Raw genomic sequence first — 27,696 nt, forward strand, 5'->3', positions numbered from 1 at the left:
CCTATTCTGCCCTTCTGTGCTTCTCAGGAGTTACACGGAAAGAGGGAGGAAGGAACACTGAGGCATCCATAACCTCTACAGGGTACTGAGGGGTAAAAATAAGTGTCCTAGGAAACCTCCAAGCTCTGAAAGAGACTGATGGTTGTAGGAGCAGAGATGATTTGGGGCAGGGCAATCTCCCTTCCCCTCCATTTTCAAGGCTTTTTAGTTATCAGTTAAGAGCCTACAAATGCTCCCCTCTGGGTCTGCACAGAGCTACCGCTAGACAGGTTATCTGTACACCCGTTCAAGCTGAAGGTACAGAATGAGTCCCACAACAACGGCTCTGGGATTTGTAAAGTTCATACAGGTTCCTGTGAATTTGTAGTCCAGGGCAGGAGATTGCAAGAGTGCACCTCCTAGCGTACCCCTGCTGCGCCTACCCTCTGGGAACATTTGAAATTAACTCCAAACCCAGATCCCTGGAATCAGAATTGGCTCCTTCAGCATGTTAAAGCTGTATCATCATCACTAAGCCAAGCAGCCTCATTCATTGCATGGAGGATTTTGTTCTTGAGAAAAACAACAAAATATTCCTCAAAGGGTCCTCCATTTCTGTTTTGAGTTACACCCTACCCCAGTCCTCTGAAAAAGGTTTTTTTCTGCATAAGTTATAGCATGTGTAACTCTGCCCTCTCACCCCTAGCCTAGAAGAGAATTATCTTGTAAAGTCTGTAATTAAAAAAAATAAAAAAATAAAATCTCATTTGCGTGGAGTTTCACTTTTTGACAATTGTTCTAATACACATACTTCTACCATGCCAGCTTTTCAGACCTGCTGCATGCACTAATCCTCAATGGAGAGCTAGATCATGGGACTATTTTTATCAAGTTGAAGTGCTACATTTTTTAGTGGTTAGTGATGATCTCGATGTGTTATGGCCTCTGTGAGAACTTTGGTGAGTGCCATACGAGCCACACTCCACCTAATCGGCACTTTCAAAAGAGTCTCTAGCCCTCTTTGTTACTCTTCAAAAATATAAACTGAACACTTGTCTTGGAAGTTTATCACAGACACTTCTGCCTATTTCATGTTATAGACTTTATGGTAATCTCATTCAGGCTTTAACAGCAACAGAACTCTGCATTCAAATATCATCCCTAACCTTTCAACTGGTTCCTATAGCTCAGGCTTCAGGTGTGCTATGACATAGCTGTAAATCAGCAGAGCATTCCAGGTATTCTGTGTGAGAAGCACCACACAACACGTTTTTATGCAAGATTCCAATATCACCTGCTGGCATAAGGAGTAGTATTTACGCAGGTCGGTCATAAGGCCTTCAATGTGTCTTCATATTAGGGCACAGTATTGTTACACCCACCCAGCACCTTAAAGATTTATTTGCCATAGGCAAAAAGAATGCTTCCTGTAGAATCCAAGCTTTCATTTAAAAAAAAAATAATTTATAGTGGTGAAAGTAAATTTCCAAGCATCATTTGAGTGTAAACAAACACAGTGCTCCTCTTCTGAAATCTGCAGACAGCATTACTGCTACTGCTCAAAGCTTTCTGAAGCAGCAATAGACTTAAGGGACCAGAGTCTTATCAGTAGAACCCTGCAGATATCCGTGGATTTACTTTATATCCGCAGATATCCGCATCCAGATATCCACATGCAGATCCGACATGGATACAAATTTTGTATCCGCACAGGGCTCTACTTGTCAGTTTTCAGAGCTGCTACTGAGAAAGCTGGGGATATCAGTGAAACTGACAACAAAAGTTCTCATCAATTTCACTTTGTTCCTGCTTGGGAAAGCTCTGAGCAGCAGCAGAAACAGACAGTGCATCTATTTACTATTGAGGGCTGAATGGAGGCTGGAAAAGGAAGTAGCATAGATGGACCTCCCCCAGTACTGGTGTCAGTATGCTGGAGAAGGAAGAGAGATACCCCTGCCCATCTTCCTCCCAGCAAGTAAACTGGGGGTGCAACAGAGTGGGGGGGAATGGGACTACAAAGGATGTCTCCTCCCCCCTACCTTCCAGCAGCTGGATAAGGGGTATGAGGGCTGGCTTCAAAATGTAACACCTACTAGCTAGAGAACGATATAAAATATGCTGCCCCTGAAGAAGGGCCAAGAAAAGCATCCTGGTAGGAATTCCCTAGTAGATGGGGGAGAAAGGGTGTTGGCTTCTCATTGGACACTGTCCTGGACAGGAAGTTCCCAGTTTGGTTTCAGTATGTGGTTAATTTTAGTCCTCTGGCTATTAAGTGCCAGGCAAAATTTCCAAGCCTACTTGTGGGCACATGGACAGGTGTATGGAGGCAGGTGTAAGGGACTGAGGACAGCTAAAAAAAAAAGGCCTGAACAAGATTTAACATAGCAAAGGAAAGATGATGTGGAGTGAATGCAGAAAGGAAAAAAAGTATTCCAAAAGCTAAAGAAATTGAGTGAATTGGGCTGGTCACATAGTATTCAGTGATTATTCTTCACATTTCATCAGTTCTTGTCCAATTAAATTTGTCTGACCAATACATCTCTGGGGTATTCAGCTACACCCACAGCTGCTCAAACAGTAGTTAGAGAATGTCTGATGAACAGCAGTAAAAGATATCAAATCAGACATTTCTTTCCTACTATTCAACCAGCTCTAGTAGTAAGTTATATTTTTAACAATTTATCAAATAGAAATTTGATGAACAATGTTATAATTAAGTAGAGTACAACCAGTACAGCACTATTTTATTTAAATTGCTGGAATCACAGCTTGGAGAAGTGGCTTTGTGCAGGTGTGATGGCAATGTTTCACCTTGACTAGCAAACCAGTCCTCTGACTTGTAGGAATTGAATATGTTTCAGTGATAGAGCCATCTAAGCCTAAATTATATTAAGCTGGATGAATAGGCAAAACTTAATTTAAAGGTGTAGAGGCCAAAACAGAACATGCAAATGTGACGTCTGAATACTTAGCCAAATATACCCTTCACTACTTCGTACATACCTCCCCCTGAGAGCCTCCTGCCTGCTGTGAGAATGGGGAGGTGTCTTCATTACACCACCTTTCCCTTCATCTCGCATTTTTGGGCTCCCCTTTGAACTGCACTCCCTTCATGAATAGCTCTAGTGCCTGCTGCTGCTCAGAGTTCTCCTAAACAGCTATAGCATAAAGCCGGCCCCAAACTTTTGTTCCACTAATGCCCTCAGGGTTCCGAATGGCAGCAATGAAAGTGCTACAAGTCTTAATTTCACTCTGCTGCTGCTTGGCCAAGTTCTGAAGAAGATCAGCACAGGCACTGGAGGTGCCTACAAGACCCAAAACCACGCAATGGTGTCTACGGTCAGAAAGTGGTCTTCACAACAAGGAGAACTAGAAACATTATTTTTTAAAGAAAGTTTAAAGTTTTGCAGAAATTGATTGCTGAGTCCCACCTCCCACTCACCACGAATAGTTTTGAGTCCTGCTTCACAGCATGCCTAAACTATTTGAAAATAAAGTCTAACTGAAATTGGTATTTCTAATTCTCCAGCTGAAATGGAGGCTTTGCTGATGAGTAAGTTAATGACACTAGCCGTTTCCACACATTATATCAGAGATACTAAACTATTTTCCATCCTGCTTAAAAATACTAAAAATGATCATAGCAAGAATTTTTATATTGAACACATGAAAAGCTACTGAAGGTTTACGTGATGAGTTTGGCTGATGTTAACCCAGAAACAGTTTTACGGTCACTGGGCTAAGTGCACAACTTCAACTAAAGTCTACTTTGAGTTACAGCATCCATATCTGAGATCAGAATTTGGCCCTCAGATCAGACTTACATACCACACGACACTTCTCAGAAAGATGGCCACCGCCAGCTGGAGGCTCTGTAATGCCACTTGTAATTTCAAAGGTCATTTTCAAAATACAGTTTCACAGTTATATAGCAAAGAGTAGGTCTCCCCATACATATAGCTATGACTATCCAAATGGAAAAGTGCAAGATGCTTCAAATTTACCCTGTATGAAAGCAATAAAGTGTGTGAAGCCACTGAGTGCTTCCAGTGAAACTAAACTAACATTATTTTGTGTGGCCTGTGACATTTATATATGAAGATGTAAAATCACGCAAGAATGAAATGGCAGAAAGTTGAAACTCACATTCTTAACTTGCGTAAACCAATGAGCTACCAGCGGTTCTCAAACTGGAGTCCACAAACCCCTGGGGGTCAGTGAGTCATGTCCGAGGCCACTGACCCCATTGCAACTCCTCCCCCTCCCTCCCAGTGCCTCCTGCACACCGCGGAACAGCTGTTCAGCAGTGTGCAGGAGACACTGGGAGGGAGGGGGAGGAGAGGGGATGGGGCGTGCTCGGGGGGAGGAAAGAGGCTGGGAAGAGGAGGGGCAGGGGTTGAGCAGGGGCAGGACAAGGTGGGGCCTTGGGGCAAGGGGTGGAGACGGGGTGGGGCCTGGGGCCGAACAGGGGTTGAGCACCCCAGGGGAAAATTAGAAGCCGGCTTGGAGAGCCGCGAAAATTTTTAAAACAAAATGGGGGGTCTTCAGGTTGCTAAAGTTTGAGAACTGCTGAGCTAGACAAACCTCTGCTTGTACTGAAAGTCTCATTTTAACTCCTTGAACACAAGCACCTCGTTTGCCTAAACGTACTTGCTTTAATGGAAAAGAAAACATTTCCTACCAACTACCCCAGCAACAAAGCAGACTTGTTCCAATTAACAGAATCCCTGTCCTCTTTACGTAGCCATTTGGTTTTACAAGTGTACGCGCACATCATTCACCCTATACCGTTTGCCCTAAATCTCTCTCCAAAATATGTTTTTAATGCCAATAAAAATAACCGTATTACAGAAATATTCAGACTGTATTATACTCTATTTGTTGCAGCTTTTGTCAACACACTAGCTGTTTGTCAGGCCCTTCAACTTACTTTGGCTTTGAGGGATGGCTTTACACTATCCAGAGTGTCATCTTCCAAATAGGAAAGAAAACATCCTGTGACCCATACACTCAATACCAAAACACCATCACTCAGATTTTCAGATATATTTAAGGTTACACATACATTATAATTTGATATAAATCTGTCAGGTGCAACATGGTTTACATCAGTCAGCATCAACTTTATCATATATAAACAGCGTTCCATGAATTTATAATATATACAAGAATGTTTAGTCTGGCATCACAGTGAAAAACGGCAACACTCTAACGCGGGATGGGGAACTAGTGCAAAGTTTATTAGCAATCAAAATATCACCTCCCTTCCTGCAAATCTTTACTCATACAATTAAGCCTCACACTTGTGTTGTCTCATTTGCTTCACTTTGACTACTCACATATCTAAGAACTATTCTTATGGATGAGTTAACAGTTTACAATATCAAGCTCTAAATGTTATTCTTCACTGTGTAATCCAACACTTTGTTAGTCACTAAGATAGAATCCTTTCTATATACAAATTGAAGTTTGGGTGCTGTCTGCTGATTGCTGGTCCCTCATTCAATAAATCTGATCTCATGGTAGAAAGAATTTATCATCAATGTCTGAAAACTTGGACAACACATAGAATATCAGGGTTGGAAGGGACCTCAGGAGGTAACCCCTGCTCAAAGCAGGACCAATCCCCAGACAGATCTTTGCCCCAGATCCCTAAATGGCCCCCTCAAGAATTAAACTCACAACCCTGGGTTTAGCAGACCAATGCTCAAACCACAAGTAGCGATATGCTTAATTACAAGCTTTTTTTGGAGGTCTGTATTGCAAGCGTCAGCAAAGTGATATAATAATTTCCTCGAACTGTGGCAACAATTCCATCTTGGACTCCAAGAGAACCTCTCCTTCCAACTCTACCATGCTACATCCACCACAAATTCAATTTTCCTCTATCAAATACTTTTTACACCCTAAACTCTTCAATAACTACTTACATAACGGTTGTTGCTAGAGTCCATGGGATTATCCATTATTACCACCAAGATAATTAAAGTAGAAGTACAAATGTTATATAGCTTATGAGGTACATCTTATTAAAAAAACTATATCAGAAAAATGTGAATTATGGATTTTCACTACATTGTCAATTGGTGTTTTCCACAATACCATAGCTAAAAAACTCCTTTAATACCTGTACACTCAAGCAATCAAACTGGCCCAGACGAGGAGATGGGCTAATAAGGATATGTCAAAGCACGTCACCTTTGGTCATGAGGAAATATGAACGCAGACCACAGCCTACATCCAGATCAGAAACGGTCACATTCCTTGAACAGAGTTGCTAGGTGTCCCAAGTATTTCAGTTCACAATACTAACCAAACCAAGACAGGAGCTACTACACGACTCAACTACTGTTGCTTTTTTGTGCCACCATAGTCAGCATATTCTTTATAAAACCATAATTTCAAGGTCTTATCACTTGACCACAAAAATCTAACGCAGTGATAGTTAGTCTACAAGGTCTCAGCCAGTGCAAGAAACAAGAACTTTTAAATACAATTTAAAATAAACCTGACTTCACTGACAAAAGCAACCAGCTGTAATTTCAGATGCTCTGCTAAGCTCCTTGCCAGTCATTTTAAACATATAACTGCCTCACTGTTGTACCAGGGTACCACAGATCTGACATTAATACACTATATCATGTAACACGTTGCATTACATAGGCACAACGTAAGCTAAGGGATGAATTGGGCTTGATTCTGAATTTCCAAGATTTTGACATTTTAAGGCTAGCCTCTAAGGTTACTTTTGCATAGTTTGCAGTACATTTGGATTTATATTAATAGAATCCATGTTGCTTATCTGAGACTTTGGCACCTTGTGTTCTCTGCAAAGGTTGCCAAGAAAAAAAAATTTGGAAGTCAAAAGTATCAGGGCAACTCCCACATGGTAGATACGAGGAGGCAGACAAGAGCCCATTTTGACCTTGCAAAAATGGCAACCCCCAAGTTTTCCAAGTACAGTAGTTATTTCTAGACATGAAAAACACAGTCCTAGAGCTGAAACAGTTTCTACATATAAAGTTTCAAGAAATCAGAGTTGTCAATTTCTCTCTCTGCTGTAAGATTGGACAGCCAGCCCAGCACTCTATTTGGCTCATTTAGCTGCTCTATTTCCTTGTGAGATTTTACAATAATCAAACTGCCTGATTTTTAAAATAGCCAGAGCAGATCGTATGTTATTGCACTAGATGATATAGGGTCCCTTCTGTAGGTACTGACAGAGACAGATATGTAAAATGGACCTCTCTCACACCAAAGCCTTGTTTATTTCACTTTGTTCGTAAACATCTTAAGACCCAGATATAGGCATTGCCCCTAACAATGGCCAATCTGATCTTGCCCTCTCCTGCAAGAAACTGACAAGATATTTGAAAGCTTTGTTTTCTTTCTCCTCAGTGATTCCCTCCCCCCCCCCCCCCCCCAAGAGGAAAAGACAGTGCACTGAGCCAAGTCTCTACAGTCTTATGTTCTTCTCCTCCTGGGTTCTTGGGGAGGGAGTATTATTTATTACTGGTGGAAAGAAAACCCATGTGGCTGTTATTGGGGGAGGGAAGGCAATGTAGCCTAAGGCATGGAGAGTGAATAGTGGCATGGTAGGGGTGTAACCTGCTGCAAGGAGAACATTACATTGGGGGAGAATGAAATTTGATGAGCGAGGAGGATTCTTTGTACATAGCGCTGGGCAGTGATCAGTAGTTATTCCAGAGTGGGACTGTAAGGTGCCAGGTGGGGGGAAGAGAAGTAGAGGATTATCTTAGTCTGGGCAATAGCCTGGAGGAAGGTTATTACATTGTGCAGCGCAGCAAAGATTACTTAACACGGGAAGTTGATGGGGCAGATTTTGTTTCAGGGGATGAGGGGTCCTTAGATACAATTACCTGGAGAAGAGCTACCAGGAATATTACCTGGTGAAGGTGTCCACCACCCCAGCCAGGAAGGTGATGGGACAGCACCCCTTGACCCTTACTACCTCCCACCTCCACAGCTGGTACTTGACATAGGGCTGTGAAGAGCCAAGTACCTGTCTGTGAGATTGGGAGGTAGCAATTACCCTGCCCTTGTCGGGGAAGTTACCTCTCAGACACCATCACCTGGTAATGCCCAGGGCATTGGGGAGTGGAACAGACCACCTACTGGGGAAGGAGGTGACAGCCCTGGGGATGGGTGGGGAGATCAGTGTGGGGTGGCCCCATGGGGGTAAGTTCAGAGCAGTCTGGAAGAGAAAGTCCCCTGGGGGTCCCAATCACAGAGGGAGAATCATCCAGGGGGTGAGGGTGCAGAGGGAAGGCCCCCTGGAGGTGCCAGTCCTGGGAGAGATCCGAGGGGTCCCAGCCCCGGGGGAGTGACAGCCCAGGGAGAGAAGGTCTTGCTAGTGTCAGTCCCATGGGGGTCTCGGAGAGAGGTTCTCCTGGGGAGATGGGGGTCCGTTGCCAGGATGTCAGTTTCATGGGGATTGGGCGTGGGGGTCCAGTCTCAGGGGGCAGTCCAGGCCGGGGGGGTGTCAGAACCGGGCACGGGGGTCCAGTCCCAGGGGGCAGTCCGGATCGGGCGCGGGGAGGGGGTCTGGTCCCAGGGGGCAGTCCAGACCGGTGTCCGGGCCGGGGGGGTCTCAGGACCGGGCACGGGGAGGGGGTCCGGTCCCTGGGGGCAGTCCAGACCGGTGTCCGGGCCGGGGGGGTGTCAGGACCGGGCACGGGGAGGGGGTCCGGTCCCTGGGGGCAGTCCAGACCGGTGTCCGGGCCGGGGTGTGTTAGGACCGGGCACGGGGAGGGGGTCCGGTCCCAGGGGGCAGTCCGGACCAGTGTCCGGGCCAGGGGTGTGTCAGGACCGGGCGCGGGGAGCGGGTCCTGTCCCTGGGGGCAGTCCGGACCGGTGTCCGGGCTGAGGGGATGTCAGGACCGGGCGCGGGGAGGGGGTCCTGTCCCTGGGGGCAGTCCGGATCAGGCGCGGGGAGGGGGTCCTGTCCCTGGGGGCAGTCCGGACCAGTGTCCGGGCCGAGGCGGTGTCAGGACCGGGCGCGGGGAGGGGGTCCTGTCCCTGGGGGCAGTCCGGATCAGGCGCGGGGAGGGGGTCCTGTCCCTGGGGGCAGTCCGGATCAGGCGCGGGGAGGGGGTCCTGTCCCTGGGGGCAGTCCGGACCAGTGTCCGGGCCGAGGCGGTGTCAGGACCGGGCACGGGGAGGGGGTCCTGTCCCTGGGGGCAGTCCGGATCAGGCGCGGGGAGGGGGTCCTGTCCCTGGGGGCAGTCCGGACCAGTGTCCGGGCCGAGGCGGTGTCAGGACCGGGCACGGGGAGGGGGTCCTGTCCCTGGGGGCAGTCCGGATCAGGCGCGGGGAGGGGGTCCTGTCCCTGGGGGCAGTCCAGACCGGTGTCCGGGCCCGGGGGGTGTCAGGACCGGGCGCGCGGAGGGGGTCCTGTCCCTGGGGGCAGTCCGGACCGGTGTCCGGGCCCGGGGGGTGTCAGGACCGGGCGCGGGGAGGGGGTCCTGTCCCGGTACCTGGTGCAGCGCTGTCAGCCCGTCCACGTTGGCCGTGTTGATGCGGGCGCCGCGGGCCAGCAGGCGCTTCACCTCCTCGGCGTCCCCGCTGGAGCAGGCGGCCAGGAACACGGCGCCCTCTTCGAAGCGGACGCGGGGAGCCCCCCCGCCGCGGTGCCGGCCCCGGGCGCCCACCGGCTCCAGCTCGGTCAGCGAACCCTTCCAGCGCCGCAGCTGCTCGGCCCGCCGCAGCCGCGCCGACTCGGCCCGCTTCACCCCCAGGTGCCCCGGCTCCGACATCGCCGCCACACTGAGGAGCAGGGACCGCAGCGAGCTTCACCCCGGAGGAGAGCGCAGCGCCCCCGGCGCCATGTTTACTACTCCTCGGCCGCACCGCGCAGGCGCCGCCGCCCGGAAGCACCATGGGACACGTAGTTCCCCCAGGCCCTCCGACGCCGGCCCTGCGCGGACTACAACTCCCAGACTCCTCTGCGCCCAGGAGCCGCGCCTGTCCTTTCCGCCCGATCGCGCACAGCCCCCTTCGGACTACAACTCCCAGAATTCCAAGCGGAAAGAGCAGCGAGACTGCAGCCTCCGGAACTGGAAGCACTTTCCCTTTCTTGCGGGCTGGGCAGACGCATCACTTCCGTCTTCCTCTGCAGCCCCTGTTGAACCCAGTTCCCCCCCGCAGTAATTCATGACCCACATCCCAGCAGGGGATATACAGTCAATCACTTTCCCCAGCGTTGGGCGTGGGGAAAGCCAGGTCCCAGGCATGCAAAGCTGAGGCTGTTCCAAATATGGGGCTTTAGGCTGGCTAACAGCCCCTCATGCCAAGGGTTGTCCCTTGTTTCTGCATCTCTGTACAGCAAGATCAGGAGTTGCTGAGTGCTGCAAAAAGCAGCAAGAAATACCCTGTAAATGCAGGTGAGTACTGCGTATTATTGCTACTAATGATGATGACAGTGATAATTTCTGGAGGAGGGGTTGGGCAGGGGTGCTAAGAAAACTGCCCCATATTTTTGCACTACAACGTTAGCAGCCCTAGGCGTCTGTTACACCATGGCATCGTATTTTGCCTCCTGGGGGTGTCTTGCCGAAACAGTCCCCAATTGTGGATTTTCTAAGTGCGATTCAAAGAAATAGATTTTAAAATGTATGTAAAAAACAACATCTGTTAAGGCTGCACAGTTAGGCCTTGAGACTGCAAAGACGTCCACACAGACGGCACTTTAAGCACATTACTGGGCCCACTGAAATTTGTGGGATTAGGGCCTAAAGCATTCAAAAGGCCGGAAGTGTCGATGCCGAACTGCAAATGGAACATGGAAAATGGAACTGGAACTGGAAATAGAAGTGGGTTGTAGCCCACGAAAGCTTATGCTCTAATAAATTTGTTAGTCTCTAAGGTGCCACAAGTACTCCTGTTCTTTTTGCGGATACAGACTAACACGGCTGCTACTCTGAACTGTAAATGCTTGCCTAACTTTACATGAGTGGTCCCATTGAAACCAATGGATATATTCACATGCTTAAAGATAAGCATGTGTATAACTGTTTGCAGGATCAGTGCCTAAAGGCGCACATACAGACTTTCCTCTGCCTCCTCATAAGTGTGTATCATGATCCAGTTTTTAATTACTCAATAATGAATTGTAATAACTTAATATAACATGTTCTTTCTTTTTGTCTTCTGTTTGATCAGTAGGAACATTTGATTGAAAGGAGGAACTTCATTGTTTAGAAATTAACCCACTCATGCACCTTATTCCGAATTCAGTACACTCCCTTTGATACATCACATCTGGTTGTAGTGGGAATATTTTTAAGGTTACAAACTGAGAAAGAAGGAGCAGCAGATTAATTTTTAAGTAACAAAGTTCCTATTTTCATGAACAACAACAACAACAACAAGTAGAGACGGAAAAAAAGAAAACAGAACATATTAGATCAGAGCTGAATTGTTTCAAAACAGAATATTTTTCAGTTTTCCATTAGGAGTCTGTGACTACATTTTATTCAATAGTTACAGTATGTTTCTGTTACATATACAATAGAACCTCGCCGACACGAACACCAGAGTTACAAACTAACTTGTCAACTGGTCCACACACCTCATTTGGAACCGGAATTACGCAATCAGGCAGCACCACAGGGGGGTGGGAAAGCAAATACTGTGTGACTAAGCAAAATGGCAAGCAGTAGGAAGCGCAAACGTGTCACACTTTCAATTGACACAAAACTAGAAATATTAAAAAAACTCGACAGTGGTGTTAGCCTCAGCAACATAGCAGTAGAATATGGTATCGGGAAATCAACCATCACCGATATTCGGAAAAGCCAGGAAAAAATAAAGCAATTTGCAAAAGAAGCCAAAGACAACGGAACAGTAAAAAGCAGGTGTATTGTACGCAAAGCTGCTGATGATGCTTTTGATAAGGCAATGCATCTGTGGTTTGCACAAGAGAGATCAAAAGGCACTCCTATAAGTGGTGTCATGGTTACCGAGAAGGCAAAGTTACTCTACCGAGAAATGTATCCAGACAAAGGTGAGAACCATTTTAAAGCAAGCACAGGGTGGCTTTGTCGGTTCAAAAATCGGCATGGAATACGGCAGTTGAGGATGCAAGAAGAGTTTCTAACAAGTGACTGGAATGCTGCAGGTGTATTTAAAAACATTTTCAAATCATTTATTGAACAGCACGAACTTACCCGGGACCAAGTGTTTAACTGCGACGAGACGGGCTTGTATTGGCGCCTGCTTCCAAACAAGACTCTGGCAGACAATTCAGAAAAACAGGCGAAGAATTTCAAATCCAGTAAAGATCGGGTCACGCTGATGGCTACTGCTAATGCAAGCGGGGATTTCCGTCTCCCATTGGTGTTCATTCATAAAAAGGCGAAACCTTGCTGCTTTGCAAACGTCACTATGTCAGCTCTACCTGTCCATTACTACAGCCAGCGCTGTGCTTGGATGGATAAAGGCATTTTCTCCGACTGGTTTTTTAAACACTTTGTTCCGCTTGTGAAAGACTACCTTACCTCAAAATCGTTACCTATCCGAGCTGTGCTACTGATGGACAATGCTCCATCTCATCCTGCCATTGAAAATCTATTGACAGAAGATGGAAGCATTCGTTGTTTGTTTTTGCCACGAAATGTCACCAGCCTCATTCAGCCAATGGACCGAAGCATTCTGGAAAACATGAAACGTCGATACAAGCGAAACCTCTTACAGCGATTATTACTGGGATCAATGCAATTTGAATCTTACACAGATTTTTGTAAACAGCTGACAATCAAAGATGCTGTCTACATGTGTGCCGAATCCTGGAGTGAGATTAGCTCTGAGTCTTTGAGACGCTCATGGAATACACTTTGGCGGTGTATTGATAACACTGAACCAGATAATTTGGAAAACAATGAGCAGATGGAAATAAATCAACTAGATTTTTCTGAAGAGCAACAGCTTTTGGGTATCACCACGGAGGAACAGGAGGAATGGCTAAACGCAGATAAACATGAGAACGGGCACCCTATTCTTAGCGACCATGAGATAATTGAATTGGTACGAGAAACAGCACAACCGGACAGTGACAGCGACAAGGAGGGGGAGAACGCCAAGAAGATCCCACACATGCAAGCAGAAGAGTGCTTCACTGCCTGTCTTCAATGGCTTGAACAACAGCCTGAAGCCACACCGATTAACCTAATGATGCTTCACAAGCTACGCACCTTGGCAGCAAAAAAGCTTGTTAGCAACCTCAAGCAAAGTACCATTAAAGATTTTTTCAAGTCTACATAGTTTATGCTGTAAAGTTAAGCAGGAAAGTTAAGTTTGGATACTTTTTTTTTTTTTTATTGTCATTATAAAGACTAGTGTCGGTACGTTTTGCTGCAGCATTTTTTTAGTGCTATTTGAATGGACTTTTAAATTGGTGGGCCTTTATGTTGGCTTTTTTATTTCATGGATAACTAACACTAAAAAAGAAGCAAGAGAAATTACTTAAAATTGAAATATAGTATCATGTTAAACGTAAACTACTAAAAAAAAGGGAAAGTTTAAAAAAAAAGATTTGACAAGGTAAGGAAACTGTTTCTGTGCTTGTTTCATTTAAATTAAGATGGTTAAAAGCAGCATTTTTCTTCTGCACAGTAAAGTTTCAAAGCTGTATTAAGTCGATGTTCAGTTGTAAACTTTTGAAAGAACAGCCGTAATGTTTTGTTCAGAGTTATGAACATTTTAGAGTTAGGAAGAACCTCCATTCGGAAGGTGTTTGTAACTCTGAGGTTCTACTGTATTGTACGTTATGAGCTCCCTCTGGTGGCCAGAATTGGCATTTAACTTCCCTGTTACATATCTATTTGACCAACAATCACTTTGCAGAGCCTATGGGGGTGTGAGCCTACCAGATGCTTAGCATTCTGGCCTGATCCAGCAAAACACTTAAGCACATCCTTAACTTTAAACATAGGGGTAGGCCCATTGATTTCAGTCTATTGTGCAGGATCGAACTCTTGCTGAACAATGGAGCTAACTATTCATGGTAATAAGCATTATGCTTCGTGTTAAGTGTTTCCAGTTTCAGGCCTTTCGTGGGGTGACTTTGATATAGGAGAGAGACCATGGTTTTAAATCTTGTTTTATTAAAATTTGCTCTCCTGGTTGTCAGTGGTTCCCACATCTGTTGCATCTTAGTTGTTTTCTTATCTCTGTTTGCAAAAATCTCTATAATTCTGCAGTAATTGTGTTTTCAAAAAGGACTTTGGCTGTCAGTGTGACAGATATGGCAATTTCCTTAAATATACTGGTCCAACCTTATTGAATTAACATTCAGTATCTTAGGAGTTCATTATATTAAAAATGCAAATGTGTATGTAAAATTGTGGGATTGTATAGAACATCTCTAGGGAGGAAACATGGCTAAACGTTTACCCTAGGAAATGTTATGAGCTTCAAAGGACTCTTTGAAACAATGTCCTAGACAAACAAATTTAAGTAGGATTCGTAGGAAATATTTGGGAAAAGGTGAAGGCAACTTCGCACCTCTGGACCCAACCTTTGACACTGTGCTTTGAGGAAAAAAGTAAAGCGGACCTGCTTAGGCGGTCTGAGTTTTCTGGGGAATTTACAGTGTAGACAGGGAGCTGCCCAGCCTGGAAAGTCATAGATTCCAAGCCCAAAAGGGGCCATTGTGATCAGCTAGTCCAGTGGTTCTCACAACAAATTTTTTGGTGCCCTCAGAGTGCAGCCACCAACTCTTGCTGGTGGTTGCTCTGATAATTTTTCCTAAAATACTTAATTAACTTTAGGAAAAACAAATAAATATGCACATATACACATCCAAATCATTGGAATTTATTTATATAGGGTTTTTTTTTTTTGCAGACTCAATAATAAAAATAATGGACAGTTGTGACTATTCTTTACTGGACCTAAACAGAATAGAAACACAAATAAGGTGTTTGCATGTTCTTGTCTTTTTTGTTGTTGTTTCTTTTGCTTTTTTGGTTGCTTTTTTTTTTAGACTTGCTAGCTAGTAAGTCTGCTGCTGTGAAAAGTGATACTTGTATATTAATATCATTTTTTACAGTCTCCAAGCTAGCTTCTAAGTCTTGTAGCCAATGATTTTAGTTTATTGTTCATTTATTATGTGATATTATGATTAACTAACATGTTATGTCATATATAATCATTGTATGTTCAATAGAGTTACGTTGTAGGATTATAAAAGTACAAGATTGATCAGCAGTTAGGAGGGATAATTTTGTATTAGGTATCTAAGTAAGTAGGGCTGAAACGCTTTTAGCTTAGCCATGCTAGGTTTAAGAAATGCTTGACATAAGTAAGTGACCAAAGAATGACCCTATGCCACAAGATTACGGGAAAAGATGTACTAATGGGTGATATGCCAAAAAATTAACAGTAATAGTGTTAGTCATATTTTTCTAACACATGCCCTAACCACAGGGTTCACTATGTGTGTAAATCCTAATAATGTATAATCAGAATCACACTTTAAAAAGAGGGTGCCCAGATTAGGAAAATTGAGCTCCCTATGGGAAACTCCAGGAGGAACCATCCCTCTACTGATGATCAGTTGGCAAGGCAGCCATCAGACCTTAAGAATATCATTAAGGATGTGAGTATGGCTATATATGTAACTTGTGCATAGGTGTGTATAGAATTTCTATATGCTTAGGTAATCATAACTTTAACTGTAACTTTAATAAAACTTGGAAAACAGTCTAGACCTTGTACTTGTGAATGTCTGTGTCGTCATTATCCTTGGTCTTTGTGTTCCTAGAGATTCTAAATCAGAAGCAAGTAGCAGAGGTGACTTTCACTCTGTTGAGCTTGAAACTAGCCACCAGAGCCGAACCCACGGTGGTGTAACACAGCATTACTAAATTCACTTCAAATCATATCAAAGGGTACAGATTAGCACCCAGCGTAGCGCTCTAGAGAACACAGACTACGTTAGACCCTATGGGTGTAATTACTATGGTGATCTGTGCGTTATAAGAACATGTAGCAAATTAGACTAAAGTGTGTTTAAGTGATGCCTAGACCTCTAGATAAAGGTGAATTTCACCCCAAAACTGCAAGTTACTGTTAAACTCAAATATCTGCCAAGAGCAAAGTCCAAATTGTATAAATAATCAACAGTGGGAATGTTTAATTTTGCACTTATATGTACACATCCCTCCTGTGATTCCATCAGCCCTTTCCATGCCGAACAGTTCAGATCCCCCTGATCCCAGGTGTGTCACATTGTGTCCTGAGCATATAAAGTAGAGATGGTTAAACATTTTGTCATTAACACATTTTTCCCACAAAGTGGCTGTCACGGACTCACAGATCGTGCCCACTCTTGGCCCCATGCGGTCCGTGGGGGGTGCCCCTTTCAGTGCGACAGCCCTTCTCGGGTGTCCACTCTCTCTCGGGGTCAGGCCCCTCCACCTCCTGGAGCCGCACCTATCTGAGCCTTAGCACATCTGTCTCTGCCGTGGGCCCCCTCACTCTGCAGCCCATTGTCCGCCCACTGGCCAGAACCGGCTGCGTCTCCTCAGCTGGGCCTCCGGGTCACCAGGTTGCCAGGTCACTGGTCGCTGGGGTGTCCATCCTCCCGGCCATCGGCTGGGTCCCCAAGTCCTCTCTCCGGTCCTCTGCAAAACACACTCCCTCTCCCCTCACCTCGTTAAACCAGTAACACCCAGGGAAACTGAGTCCCACCCCCTCCGCATGCAAACCATTGAAAACTCCACAGAAAACAAGAAAACCCCCGACTTCGTCACATCGACTTTTTAAAAAATTGACATTTTATGAGACAGTTTCCATTTTTGTCAAAGTTTTTCAGGTTTTGGTGAGAAACCCCCAAAAGCCTGAAAACCTAATTTTTGTTGTTGTTTGACAAAATACTTTCAGTTTGGGGTTTTTTGTGTTTTTCTGAAATCCTGAAAAATTCAGTGAAAATGTTAAAAGAAATAATGTTCATTTCCTTTGATTTTTTTTTGCAGAAAATAAATCAGATTTTTCAACGTGCTCTGGTACAAAGAGCCAGATTTTCTCTTTCCAACCCAACTTCTTTGAGAAATTTGATTCAAATGAGTGGAGCCTGGCCTTAGAGGATTCCCAGTGGGCAGGGGCAACTCTCAGCTTGTATAAAGCTGGCATAGCCAGGTCCTGCGTCAACTGCCCCCTGCCAGTGTATGGAGTGTGTCAGGAGCAAGAGAGGATGGGTTAAGCATCTCAGTTGGTGTATTGGCTCATGGGGATAACCAGCTACCATAAGTTAGAGCAACTTCTAAGGTATTCCAAGATTCTGTCTAGATTCAAAATTGCACCAGTTTAACTTTCAATTAATTTAAAACTGATTTAATTAAACTACTTCAAATCACAATGCAGACTCTCTTAATTCTATTTACATCACGATTATCTCAATTTAGCATAAATTAATTGTTATTGAATTAAGTTAGATCAGTATTGCGATGGGTTCCTTCCGGGGTGCCACCTGGAACTGGCTCCCGGGGCGCTTGGTTCCCGGCCCCGCTGGATATTGACATGCCAGGTGCAGGGGCGAGGTGCAGCGCCAGGGAGGAGATTGGGGAGGCAGGAGCACTGAGGTGGGGCTGAGCGGGCAGGTGCTGAGGAGCTGCGGCTGGCTGGCCAGCAGAGAGGAGGAGCAGCAGCTCGGCTCTGGAGGGCCCAGCTGCAGCTCCACACAGGGCCCTGCCAGAGCCTGGCAGGCGGCTGGCTGAAGTGGCACTTTGTGATCTGGCGCGGGTGGGAGCTAGCTCCCCACAGCTGAACGCTCTGCATCGCCGGTGGATTCAGATCCAAACCAGGATCTGGCTCCAAATTCACAGCTGGCCCCTTCCCCCGATCTGGAGCGGCCCGCACCTTGTAGGAGTGGTTGATTTCACAAGAGAGAGGGCTTCCCACAGACTCTCCAACTCCCTCACTGTGACGAAGTGGGACTGTTCTTAATGTTTCCTCTGAATACTGTAGGGGTGCCTCAGTTTCCCCTATGCATTTCTTAAGTCTCTAGGTGGGGGGATAAAGGCCAGTGTGCATAAATGGCCGACACTCTGTCTCCTGGCAACTAATGGCTGGGGCCCTTCCCCCCTGCAAGGGGATAGCTAAAGGTATTGGAGAACAAAGAGATCAGGTGACCTCCTGGCCGGGGAAAGAGACAAAGGCCAGAGAGGAGGGGCTGGAGAGTTTCAGTTTAGAAATGGCTGGGGACGAGGAGTGAAGTGCAGATGTGGGTGTCTGGCTCACTGCCCCCCAAAATGGACCCAGCTGAGGGGTCCTGTTCTCTGTACCTACAAGCTGTTTTAGACCGTGTTCCTATCATCTAATGAACCTCTGTTTTACTGGCTGGCTAAGAGTCACGTCTGACTGCGAAGTGGAGGTGCAGGACCCTCTGGCTTCCCCAGGATCCCACCTGGGCGGACTCGCTGTGGGAAACGCAAGGAGGGGCAGAGGATGCTGAATGCTCCAAGGTCAGACCCAGGAAGGTGGAAGCCCTTTGAGCTTCTGACCCAGAAGACAGTCTGCTCACAGAGAGGAGACTTCACCAGAGTCCTGACTGGCTTCATAGGGAGCAGCTCCAGAGCATTGTCTGGGGACTCCATGACACACACCTCTCATGCTTCTTCCCATTTGCCTTTAATCACCCCCACATGGCCCATGTTGGCCACCAGCTACCTCCCTGTCTGGACCCTTACCTGGCCCCATCATGGCAGTGGCTGAGCACGCGGGTGTTGTTGTATTTAGCCTCTCAACCCCCCTCCTCCCCCCCCCATGGAGCAGGGACCTGCTCTCCCTAGTTTGCTGAGGCCCAGAGCGACAGGGACTCACCTGATCTCACACAGAAGACTTACAGCAGAGCTGGGAACTGAACACCGCTCTCCTGAATCCCAGCCCAATGCCTCATCTACCAGCCTGTGTCGCCTTCCCGTGCCCTGCCAGCAGCCCCGCCAAACCCTCCTCCCTGTCTCCGTCCCCTCCGGGCTGGACTGGTGTGACCCCTTCTGTCTGGCCACCGCAGACTCCCTCCTGTGCGCATGCCACTGCCCACTTCCTCACTGGCACCAGGCTAGACAGCTGGCACCGGGGCACTTGGTAGACGTGCGCTGCCCAGCCAGGAGCTCAGGGAAGGCTCAGTGTGGCTGGTGATGCAATGGAAAAGCAGAGGCAGTCAACAGAAGATTCTCCTACCTGGAGTCAGGAGTGGGCAGAAGCTGGCGTGTATATGGGCCACCCACTTTCTGGTGCCAGTGGCGGAGCTGAAACAGCTGGATCAGCTTTCCCAGCGGCACGTGCCAGCTCTTGCTCTGCCAGAGCCAAGCCTGGCAGTGAGGGGATGAGGCTGTGCCAGCCAGCAGGGGGCATGTCACAATGGGCAGGCAAGTCACAAGCCAGTCAATGTGTGACTGCCCAGCCATGGGATGCCCCAGCCCAGACTAGTTCTGGCCTGGCCGGGGCTTTAGAGCCTGTCCTTCCCCACTGAGGTCATGGGAGGGATCTGTGACGGGTTGGATCACAGAAACCCTCCGGGAGCTGCCACCTGATGTGCTAAGACTACCTCTGCTCCTGTTTTCCCTGCCAGCTCAGGGCTCCAGCACCCTGTGTTGCTGAGCCAGACACGCCCGTCTGCTCCAACAAAGACCCAGGGTCTGAATTACTTGCCCCAAAGCTGCAGGTTTACCTGAAAACAGCTCACAGAAGTGTGCTTGTCTTTAGCACTCAGATGCTCAACTCCCAATGGGGTCTAAACCCAAATAAATCCGTTTTACCCTGTATAAAGTTTATGCAGGGTAAACTCATAAATTGTTCGCCCTCTATAACACTGATAGAGAGATATGCACAGTTGTTTGCTCCCCCAGGTATTAATACATACTCTGAGTTAATTAATAAGTAAAAAGTGATTTTATTAAATACAGAAAGTAGGATTTAAGTGGTTCCAAGTAGTAACAGACAGTAGTGGTTCCAAGTAGTAACAGTAAGTCACCAAGCAAAATAAAATAAAATGCACAAATCTATGTCTACTCAAACACTGAATACAGATAAGATCCTCACCAGTTCTAGAATGCTCCCTTTTACAGACTAATTTCCTTTTAGCCTGGGTCCAGCAATCACTCACACCCCTTTGTTCCAGTTTCTTCCAAGTATCCTGGGGGGTGGGGAGGCTCCCTCTTTATCCAGCTGAAGACAAAATGGAGGGGTCTCCCACGGGTTTAAATAGACTTTCTCTTGTGGGTGGAGACCCCCCTCCTCACTCCTATGCAAAGTCCAGCTCCAAGATGGAGTTCTGAAGTCACCTGGGCAAGTCACATGTCCATGCATGACTCACACTCTTTACAGGCAGAAGCCATTGTCCACATGGTATCTTGTATGTCTCCAGGAAGACTTCTTATGTGGATTGGAGCATTCCAAGATGCATTGTTCCCCAAGTGCTTCGGGTACTTAACCTTGCGAATTCCTTCCTAAAGAAGCTGACCAAATGCCTCACAAAGCTTACTTAGACATCAAGCAAGTACACGGCCAATATTCTTAACCTCAAGTACAAACTGATATATGTGTACAAATAGGATGAATAGATCTAGTAGACCATAACCTTTACAGAGATATGTTACATGGCACAGGCTGCACAAACCCTATTCCAGTTATGTCATATTTCCATAAAGCCTTATGGGAGGTACCGTCACAGGACCTTCTGCTCCCCACAGTCACAGACGTTAGGCCAGAAGGGACCACTGGGCTCGTCTAGTCCCAGCTCCTGCAGACCCCAGGCCAGAGCCCCTCCCCGCGTCCATGCAGCTGGAGCCAGGGGGGTCTCTGGATCCCCGAGTGGGAGAATCAGTTCCATCCCGGCTCCTCCTCCTCATGACAGCACAGAACGGGAGTTCCCGAACTCTCCCCTCCCCCAGCTCAGCCTGTTGCCTATGTCAGGCAGGAGCAAGTTCCTGGCCCTGGAGTGATGTTGAGCAGACTGAGCTGCTGCTGTGAGACTGATATACCTGCTCTGGGAGTCACAAGGCCAGTTCCTGGCTTGTGGATTGGCTGGAGCCCAGCACAGGAGGGAATCAGCACCTTACAGATGGGGCTACCACTGAGCCCTCTGACCCACCAGCCTGGGCTCCTGCAGACCTAGCTGCAGACCCGCTCCCGGTCCTACAATTCCACCAGCATTCACACAGGTAGGGACACACCCAGCTGCAGTAACATGCAGGCTATCTGACCAGCCACTGCATGTGAACCAACAATAGGGAGGCTACAGCCAAAATAACCACCAGCTTCCCAGCCTAGGACCCCAGAGATGTACCATCTTGCCCTGGTCCAGACTCAACCAGTATGAATTTTATTATCCAGTTTGCCTCCCCCTCAATGTGGAGAGGAAATGAAATAGCCCCTCCAAGCTAAGATTCCCACGCACTTCACTTCAAACTCACTGGTTTAGATTAAAACATAAATGTATTAACTACAAAAGATAGATTTTAAGTGATACCTAAGATTATAAGTGATAGCAAACAGATCAACGCAGATTACCTAGTAAATAAACGAAAAAGCAAACTAAGCTTTACATACTAGAGAGATAGGATTTGACTTAACAGTCTCTCAACCTGATGGATGATACAAGTGGGCTGCAGATTCTTAAGATAAAAGTTGCACTTGCTTTACAGTTTGGAATCCCCAGGTTTTTCATACACATGAAAAAATCCCTTTAGCCTGGGTCCAGCACTCCCCCCTCTCCCCCCCCCAGCTCAGTCTTTGTTCCTCAGATATTTCCAGGAGTCTCCTTGTGTGGGGAGTGAAGAACAACAGAAGATGTCACTCCCCTGCCTTGTATAGCTTTAGCATATGGTGGGAACCCTTTGTTTCAAAACTTGGTTCCCAGACCGGTTTGTGGAAAAATACTGACATCCCAAGATGGAGTCTAGAAACATGTGGTCTGGTCACATGCCCTTGCAGTGTTATAGCAGCCATTGCTTACAGGCTGGCCAAAACACCCAGAGGAAGGTTAAGCTATTCCACAGTCCATTGTCTTTGCTGATGGGCCATCAGCCCCGTCTGGTGTCTTCATTGTTGTACCTGAAAGGCTGGTTGTGAGTGTTTTCCAGAGTAAGCCCATTTGAAATGCAGATCCCTAGTCAATATTCATAATTTCAGATACCAAAATGATATATGCATACAAATAGGATATATTCAGCAAATCATAACTTTTCCAGTGACACCTCACATGATCATTGTGAAGAATATGGGGTGTAGTGTCACAGATATAAATCATGTTTAAAGCATCTACTCTGCTTTTTGCACCAGTTTAATGAAATTAGATTAAAGTCACTGATCCTGGAAACACGTTTAACTCGACTACCAGGAGTAGTTCCATTGACTTCAGTTACGCATGGTAGCATATATGTGTTTCCAGGATCAGCATCTTAGTTAAACCAGTGTAACTCTAAGTATAGGCAAGGCCTAAATTACAGCTGGACCAGAACTGGAGCTTGCATAGATTGATCCACAAAATCAGACAGCTGTGTCTGGCCCCCAGCATTCTCCTAGTTTGGACCAAGCAGATTTTAGTGCAAGAGAGATAACAGCCCATCAGCGGTTCTCAAACTTCATTGCACCATGACCCCCTTCTGACAACAAAAATTACTACATGACCCTGGGCGGGGGGCAGAGCACTCAGGCTTCGGCTTCAGTCCTGGGTCCCGGCGAGTCTAATGCTGGCCCTGGCGACACCATTAAAATGGGCTTGCAACTCACTTTGGGGTCCTCCCGACCACAGTTTGAGAACAACTGGCCCAGATTATTCCACTCTCGTGAAAATACCAGAGTATGCAGGCTTGAAATTGACTTTCTATGAGCTGCCAGGATAATAAGGCTTGATTGCTTGAATCTTTAAAAATAAATTGCTAATAATTTCAGAATACATTCAAACAAACAACTGGGTATTAATGCAAAGACTCTTGTATTGCAAAATACAAAACATACAAAGAGCGATCAAGAGCCTAGATATCGGAAAGAAAACAATGCCAACCAAACCCCCTTGTTGTACAATAAAATAATGACTACCCAGAAAATTGTTGTTATTAAAGAACAGTATCAGAACACAACTCCCAGCAGGACTTTGTCTGGGGGGATAAGGTAAGTGCCTATTGCAGGGTTCTTTCCTCTGAAGGGGTTGATTTTGGACACAGCTGGAGACAGCATCTAGTACCAGAAGGAGCTTTGGTTTGATCCAATCTGGTGGTATGTTCCTTTATAATATTGGGTTACAGGAGAGTAGAAACTGCAGAACAGCCTTTGTTTATTTCCCCTTTAAATAAAATGGCTTAAGGCATTTGAGGCAGTGAAGCCTAGCAGATGAGCTCAGGTGACCTGAGACCTCCCCTCCCTGTGCCTCAGTTTCCCCATCTGTAAAATGGGGGCAATGATAATTATCTCCTTTGTAAAGTGCTTAGAGATCTACTGAAGAAGAGCGCTATATGAGAGCTGGGTGTTGTTATAAATAAAGAGCTCTATGGCAGCCATCACCTTTCACCAGAGCCTGCTGAAGTCAGTGGGAATCTCTCCATTCACTTCAGTGGGCTCTGGCTCAGGCTTTCATTTCAGTCAGTTACAGCATCTCCTTTTGGCAGTCCAACCTCCAGCAAGCTAGCAGTAACTTTGCAGGGAAACAACCAGCGTCATGTTGCAATGGTAACAGTAGGGGGCGCCATTGACAATTGAACAGTGTCTGGGCAAGAGCTGCCTCCTCTTGCTCTCCAAAGTAGGGTTACCATATTTCCACAAGCAAAAAAGAGGACACTGGGGGGGGGGAGCCCCGCTCTAGCCCCGCCCCTGCCCCGCCCCCATCCACTCCCTCCCACTTCCCACCCCCTGATTGCCCCCCTCAGAACCTCCAACCCCCCCCCCCGCTCCTTGTCCCCTGACTGCCCCCTCCTGGGACCCCTGCCACTAACTGCCCACTAGGACCCCACCCCCTATCTAAGCCGCCCTGCTTCTTGTCCCCTGACTGCCCCCTCCTGAGAACCCCCTACGACCCTACCTGTCCCCTGACTGCCCCGACCCTTATCCACACCCCCACCCCATATTCACACCCCCACCCCCAGACAGACCCCCAGGGACTCCCATGCCCTATCCAACTGCTCCACGGCCCCTGACAGGACCCCCAGAACTCCTGATCCATCTAACCCCCTCTGCTACCTGCCTGCCTCGACCCCCTCCACACCCCTGCCCCCTGACAGCCCCCCCAGAACCCCAGACCCATCTAACCCCCCCTGCTCCCTGTCCCTGACTGTCCCAACCCCTCTCCACACCCCTGCCCCCCTGACAGCTCCCCCAGAACCCCAGACCCATCTAACCCCCCCTGCTCCCTGTCCCTGACTGTCCCAACCCCTCTCCACACCCCTGCCCCCCTGACAGCCCCCCCCCAAACTCCCGACCCATCCAACCCCCCCTCCCTGTCCCCTGATCAGGGCCGGCTTTAAAGAGCCCAGGAATCGGGCTGCACTCCGGCCGGGGTTGTGCGGCCGGGGTTGCGCGGCTTGGGGCCGGGCCGGAGGTGCTCGGCCGGGGCTGGGCCGGCGCGCTCGGCCAGAACCAGGGCCGGCGCTGCTGGGGCCTGAGCTGGGCTGGGCCCGGGCCGGCGCTGCTGGGGCCCGAGCCGGGCCAGGCCCGGGCCGGCGCTGCTGGAGCCTGAGCCGGGCCGGGCCGAGGGTGCTCGGCCGGTGCCGGGGTCGCCGCCCTGGGGCCGGAACCGGGGCCAAAGCCGCTGGGGCCTGAGCTGGGCCGGAGCCGCTGGGGCCGCCGGGCACCGCTCGGCCCGGGCCCCGCCTCCCCGGAGCTCTCCTCCTTGCGCCCCCCCCCTCCGCCCCAGCTTACCTGCTGCTGCATCCCCCTTGCCCCCTTGCCCGATCTCTACATTTCCAAATGTAGAGATCGCACTACATATTTTTCTAACATTGATGATTACTAACTGCTCCGCAGAATGCTCTTTTTCTCAGCTGAAAAGAATAAAAAACCCTCAGAGAACAGCAATGTGTCAGGACAGACTTGATTCACTTTCCCTATTGTGTATGGAAGTGGACATGCTTTGTCGAATCAGCTTCGATGAACGTATCCAGAATTTTGCAATCAGAAAATCTAGAAAGAAGCTATTTTAATTTCAGCATACATGTAAGTTTTGTGTCATTTACGGTATAGTATTGTTTTTATTTTGAATTACATATTGCGGGGCACCATAATCTTTTCAGTGCTTAGGGCCTCTAAAAGTCTTAATCCGGCCCTGGTAGTGCCCGAACCATTGGGGGTGGAGGGAATGTGCCGCTTCTGTGTTGTGAATCTAGCCCTTCATTTCCTTTGCTTTAAAGGCCTGAAACAAATTTTTCTGACTTTTCCAATTTGCCAAAAATTCTGAAAAGTTTTGGTTTGGGTTGAACCAATTTTTTTCTTCTTCTTCCCCAATTTTTTGGAACTGCCAACAAACCAAAGAAAGCTCATGTTTCTTCTCCACAGAAGTTGGTCCAATACAAGATATTACCTCCCCCACCTTGTCTCTCTAGCAAACCAAAACATCAGGCATTTGCCCAGCTCCAGTGAGGGCTCCTTTGAAGTGTGAGGGGGCTTTTCTTTTATCCAGCATGCAAGAGGGGACTGGAGAGCTGATAAGGCGAAGAGCTCTGTGTCTCGATCAGAATCTGGCCCAGGTCCGCAGTGACCAAAGTTTATTGTCCTCTGCAAGGGCTTGGTCGATTACACGACACCATGACCTAGAGGAGTCAGCACAATACTTGGAATCAGCATGTCCGGAGTCCTAATCTTGGCTTGGTCACTGATTTGCTGTGTGACTTGGGAAAATCCCCTTACTTCTCTACTTCCACTTCCCTCTCTGCTCCATGAGAATAAACAGCAACCTGACTGGTGGATCTTAATTTATTAATATTCCTGCCTTTCCCCCTATCTAATGTAACCATGAATCTTCAGCTGATGGCTACTAAGCTGGGGGCTCTATCACACCTTGGCCTGGTCTACACTACGACTTTAATTCGGATTTAGCTGCTTTAATTCGAATTAACGCTTGACCCGTCCACACAACGAAGCCATTTAATTCGAATTAAAGAGCCCTTTAATTCGATTTCTGTACTCCTCCTCGACGAGAGGAATAGCGTCAAAATCGGTATTGTTAATCCGAATTAAGGTTAGTGTGGCCGCAATTCGATGTTATTGGCAATTCAATGTTATTGGCTACCCACAATGCAACGCTCTGGAAATCGATGCTACTACGGTAGCTTGGACGCACACCACCGAATTAATGGTGCCTAGTGTGGCCGAATACATTCGAATTTATAAAATCGGTTTCCTAAATTCGAATTATATAAATTCGGATTAATCCCGTAGTGTAGACATACCCCTTGTCACTGTGGGTAAGGCACAGTGGCTGTTGGGGCGCGGGGCTAATCTGGGAGGGCAGTTAAGGGAACATATTATTTATGGACCTACAAAATGGTTCACTCTGAGCTGGACAGCTGGCCAGGTGAATCGTTTATCCAAACTAGCTTGCCCACACCTACTGAGTATCCCAACACTGCTAGCCCAAATCTGTTGTAGGTTACCAATGAAATGAGTTTGCTGGTCTCAGTTGAGCTCCTAGTGGTTCTTTGTGAATGCTGACGGATATGCAGAGGCCCAAGACTAACAGCAGGAGGTGCTATGGGTTAAAGATGAGGAACATTTGCAGAGCTGGAATAGCAAGGGGGGCTGCAGGTTGGATTTTAGGGGTCTCAGCAGAGCTGGGGGGGGGGAGCCCTGCACTGGAGTAGGATTGAGGGGTCTCAGCAGAGCTGCCAGGGGAGCCCCAGGCTGGAAGAGCAGGGCGCTGAGGGTCCGGATCGTGGGGTATCAGCAGAGCTGGGAGGGGAGCCCTGCCTGGAATAGCGGGGGGCTGAGGGCAGGATTGAGGGGTATCAGCAGAGCTGGGAGGGGAGCCCCAGGCTGGAATAGCGGGGGGCTGCGGGTCCGGTTTCTGGGGTATCACTGAACACATTTTGCAGAGCTCCTGCCACCTGAGCTAGCGCAGCCCCGGCCCGGACAAGGCACCTGCTGCTGTTCCCGCTAACCGGCTGGGCGCTCCGGAGTGCAGGGGAGCCGGGCACCAGGGAGCCCTGGCCAGGCTGCTCCCCCTTTCCCCGGGGGAGGTGGCACCCTGGCCCGCGCCCCTTCGCGGGCGCCTTTCCCAGCCTGTGCCGGGCTCCTGCGCGGGCGAGTCCCCGGGGGCCGCTCCCCTGCCCCTCGCCGGGAGCTTGGGTGGGCAGCGGGGCCTCCTTCTTCCGGAGCCGTGACATCAGCCCCTCGGGGCGGAGTGTAAAGAGCCCGGCCTCCCGGGCCTGCGGGGGGGAGGGTGTGCCTCGGGACACGCCTTCTCCCGGGGAAAACAAAACCCAGCCCCCAGCAGAGTCCAGCCGGGGAGCGCAGCGCCGAGCGCAGAGTTAAGGAGAGCCCAGCCCAGCAGCAGGTACGTGCCTTCGGGGCAGCTGCTCCCACGGCCGGGGGGGGACCCGGACTCTGCCCCACGGCCGGGGACCCGGACTCTGCCCCAGGCCGGCCAGATCCTCCATGTGCTCCTGCTGCAGGGTCACGCGTGGGCTCCCCGAGGCCCACGCAGCGCATCGTGACTGCGGCTCCCTGTCCGGCGAGATCCAGACCCGCTCTGCCCCGGGGCTTTCC

General features: G+C 48.2%; 3 protein-coding genes across 9 annotated transcripts in view; 2 read left to right on the top strand and 1 right to left on the bottom strand.

Annotated features, from left to right (window-relative positions):
- PPP1R12B (protein phosphatase 1 regulatory subunit 12B) overlaps positions 1–9,755 on the bottom strand; it is a 158,440-nt gene extending 148,685 nt beyond the window's left edge. For all 4 annotated transcript variants that reach the window (XM_065402540.1, XM_065402538.1, XM_065402537.1 and 1 more), the window contains exon 1: positions 9,477–9,755. In XM_065402540.1, coding sequence (XP_065258612.1) covers positions 9,477–9,755 — 279 coding nt within the window. The remainder of the gene's footprint in view (positions 1–9,476) is intronic.
- Positions 9,756–10,077: 322 nt separating this feature from the next.
- LOC135877505 (jerky protein homolog-like) lies at positions 10,078–15,705 on the top strand. Of its 2 annotated transcripts, none has more exons than XM_065402956.1 (2): positions 10,078–10,382; positions 11,161–15,705. In XM_065402956.1, the coding sequence occupies exon 2, from the start codon at positions 11,647–11,649 to the stop codon at positions 13,258–13,260; it is 1,614 nt and encodes a 537-aa protein (XP_065259028.1). In that variant the 5' UTR covers positions 10,078–10,382; positions 11,161–11,646; the 3' UTR covers positions 13,261–15,705. The 2 variants fall into 2 exon arrangements, with proteins under 2 accessions (XP_065259028.1, XP_065259029.1); XM_065402957.1 differs by having other exon boundaries at positions 11,164–15,705.
- An 11,699-nt stretch (positions 15,706–27,404) lies between these two features.
- Positions 27,405–27,696, top strand: part of CSRP1 (cysteine and glycine rich protein 1) — a 28,423-nt gene continuing 28,131 nt past the window's right edge. For all 3 annotated transcript variants that reach the window (XM_065404395.1, XM_065404396.1, XM_065404394.1), the window contains exon 1: positions 27,405–27,484. The gene's annotated coding sequence lies outside the window, so the exon portion shown is untranslated. The remainder of the gene's footprint in view (positions 27,485–27,696) is intronic.

The sequence above is a fragment of the Emys orbicularis genome, chromosome 4 (genome assembly GCF_028017835.1).
Source record: "Emys orbicularis isolate rEmyOrb1 chromosome 4, rEmyOrb1.hap1, whole genome shotgun sequence".
NCBI lineage: Eukaryota > Metazoa > Chordata > Testudines > Emydidae > Emys > Emys orbicularis.

What these genes read in the sequence shown, in the direction of transcription:
- LOC135877505 (XM_065402956.1), top strand. Translation starts at nt 11,647, where the DNA reads ATGGCAAGCAGTAGGAAGCGCAAACGTGTCACACTTTCAATTGACACA.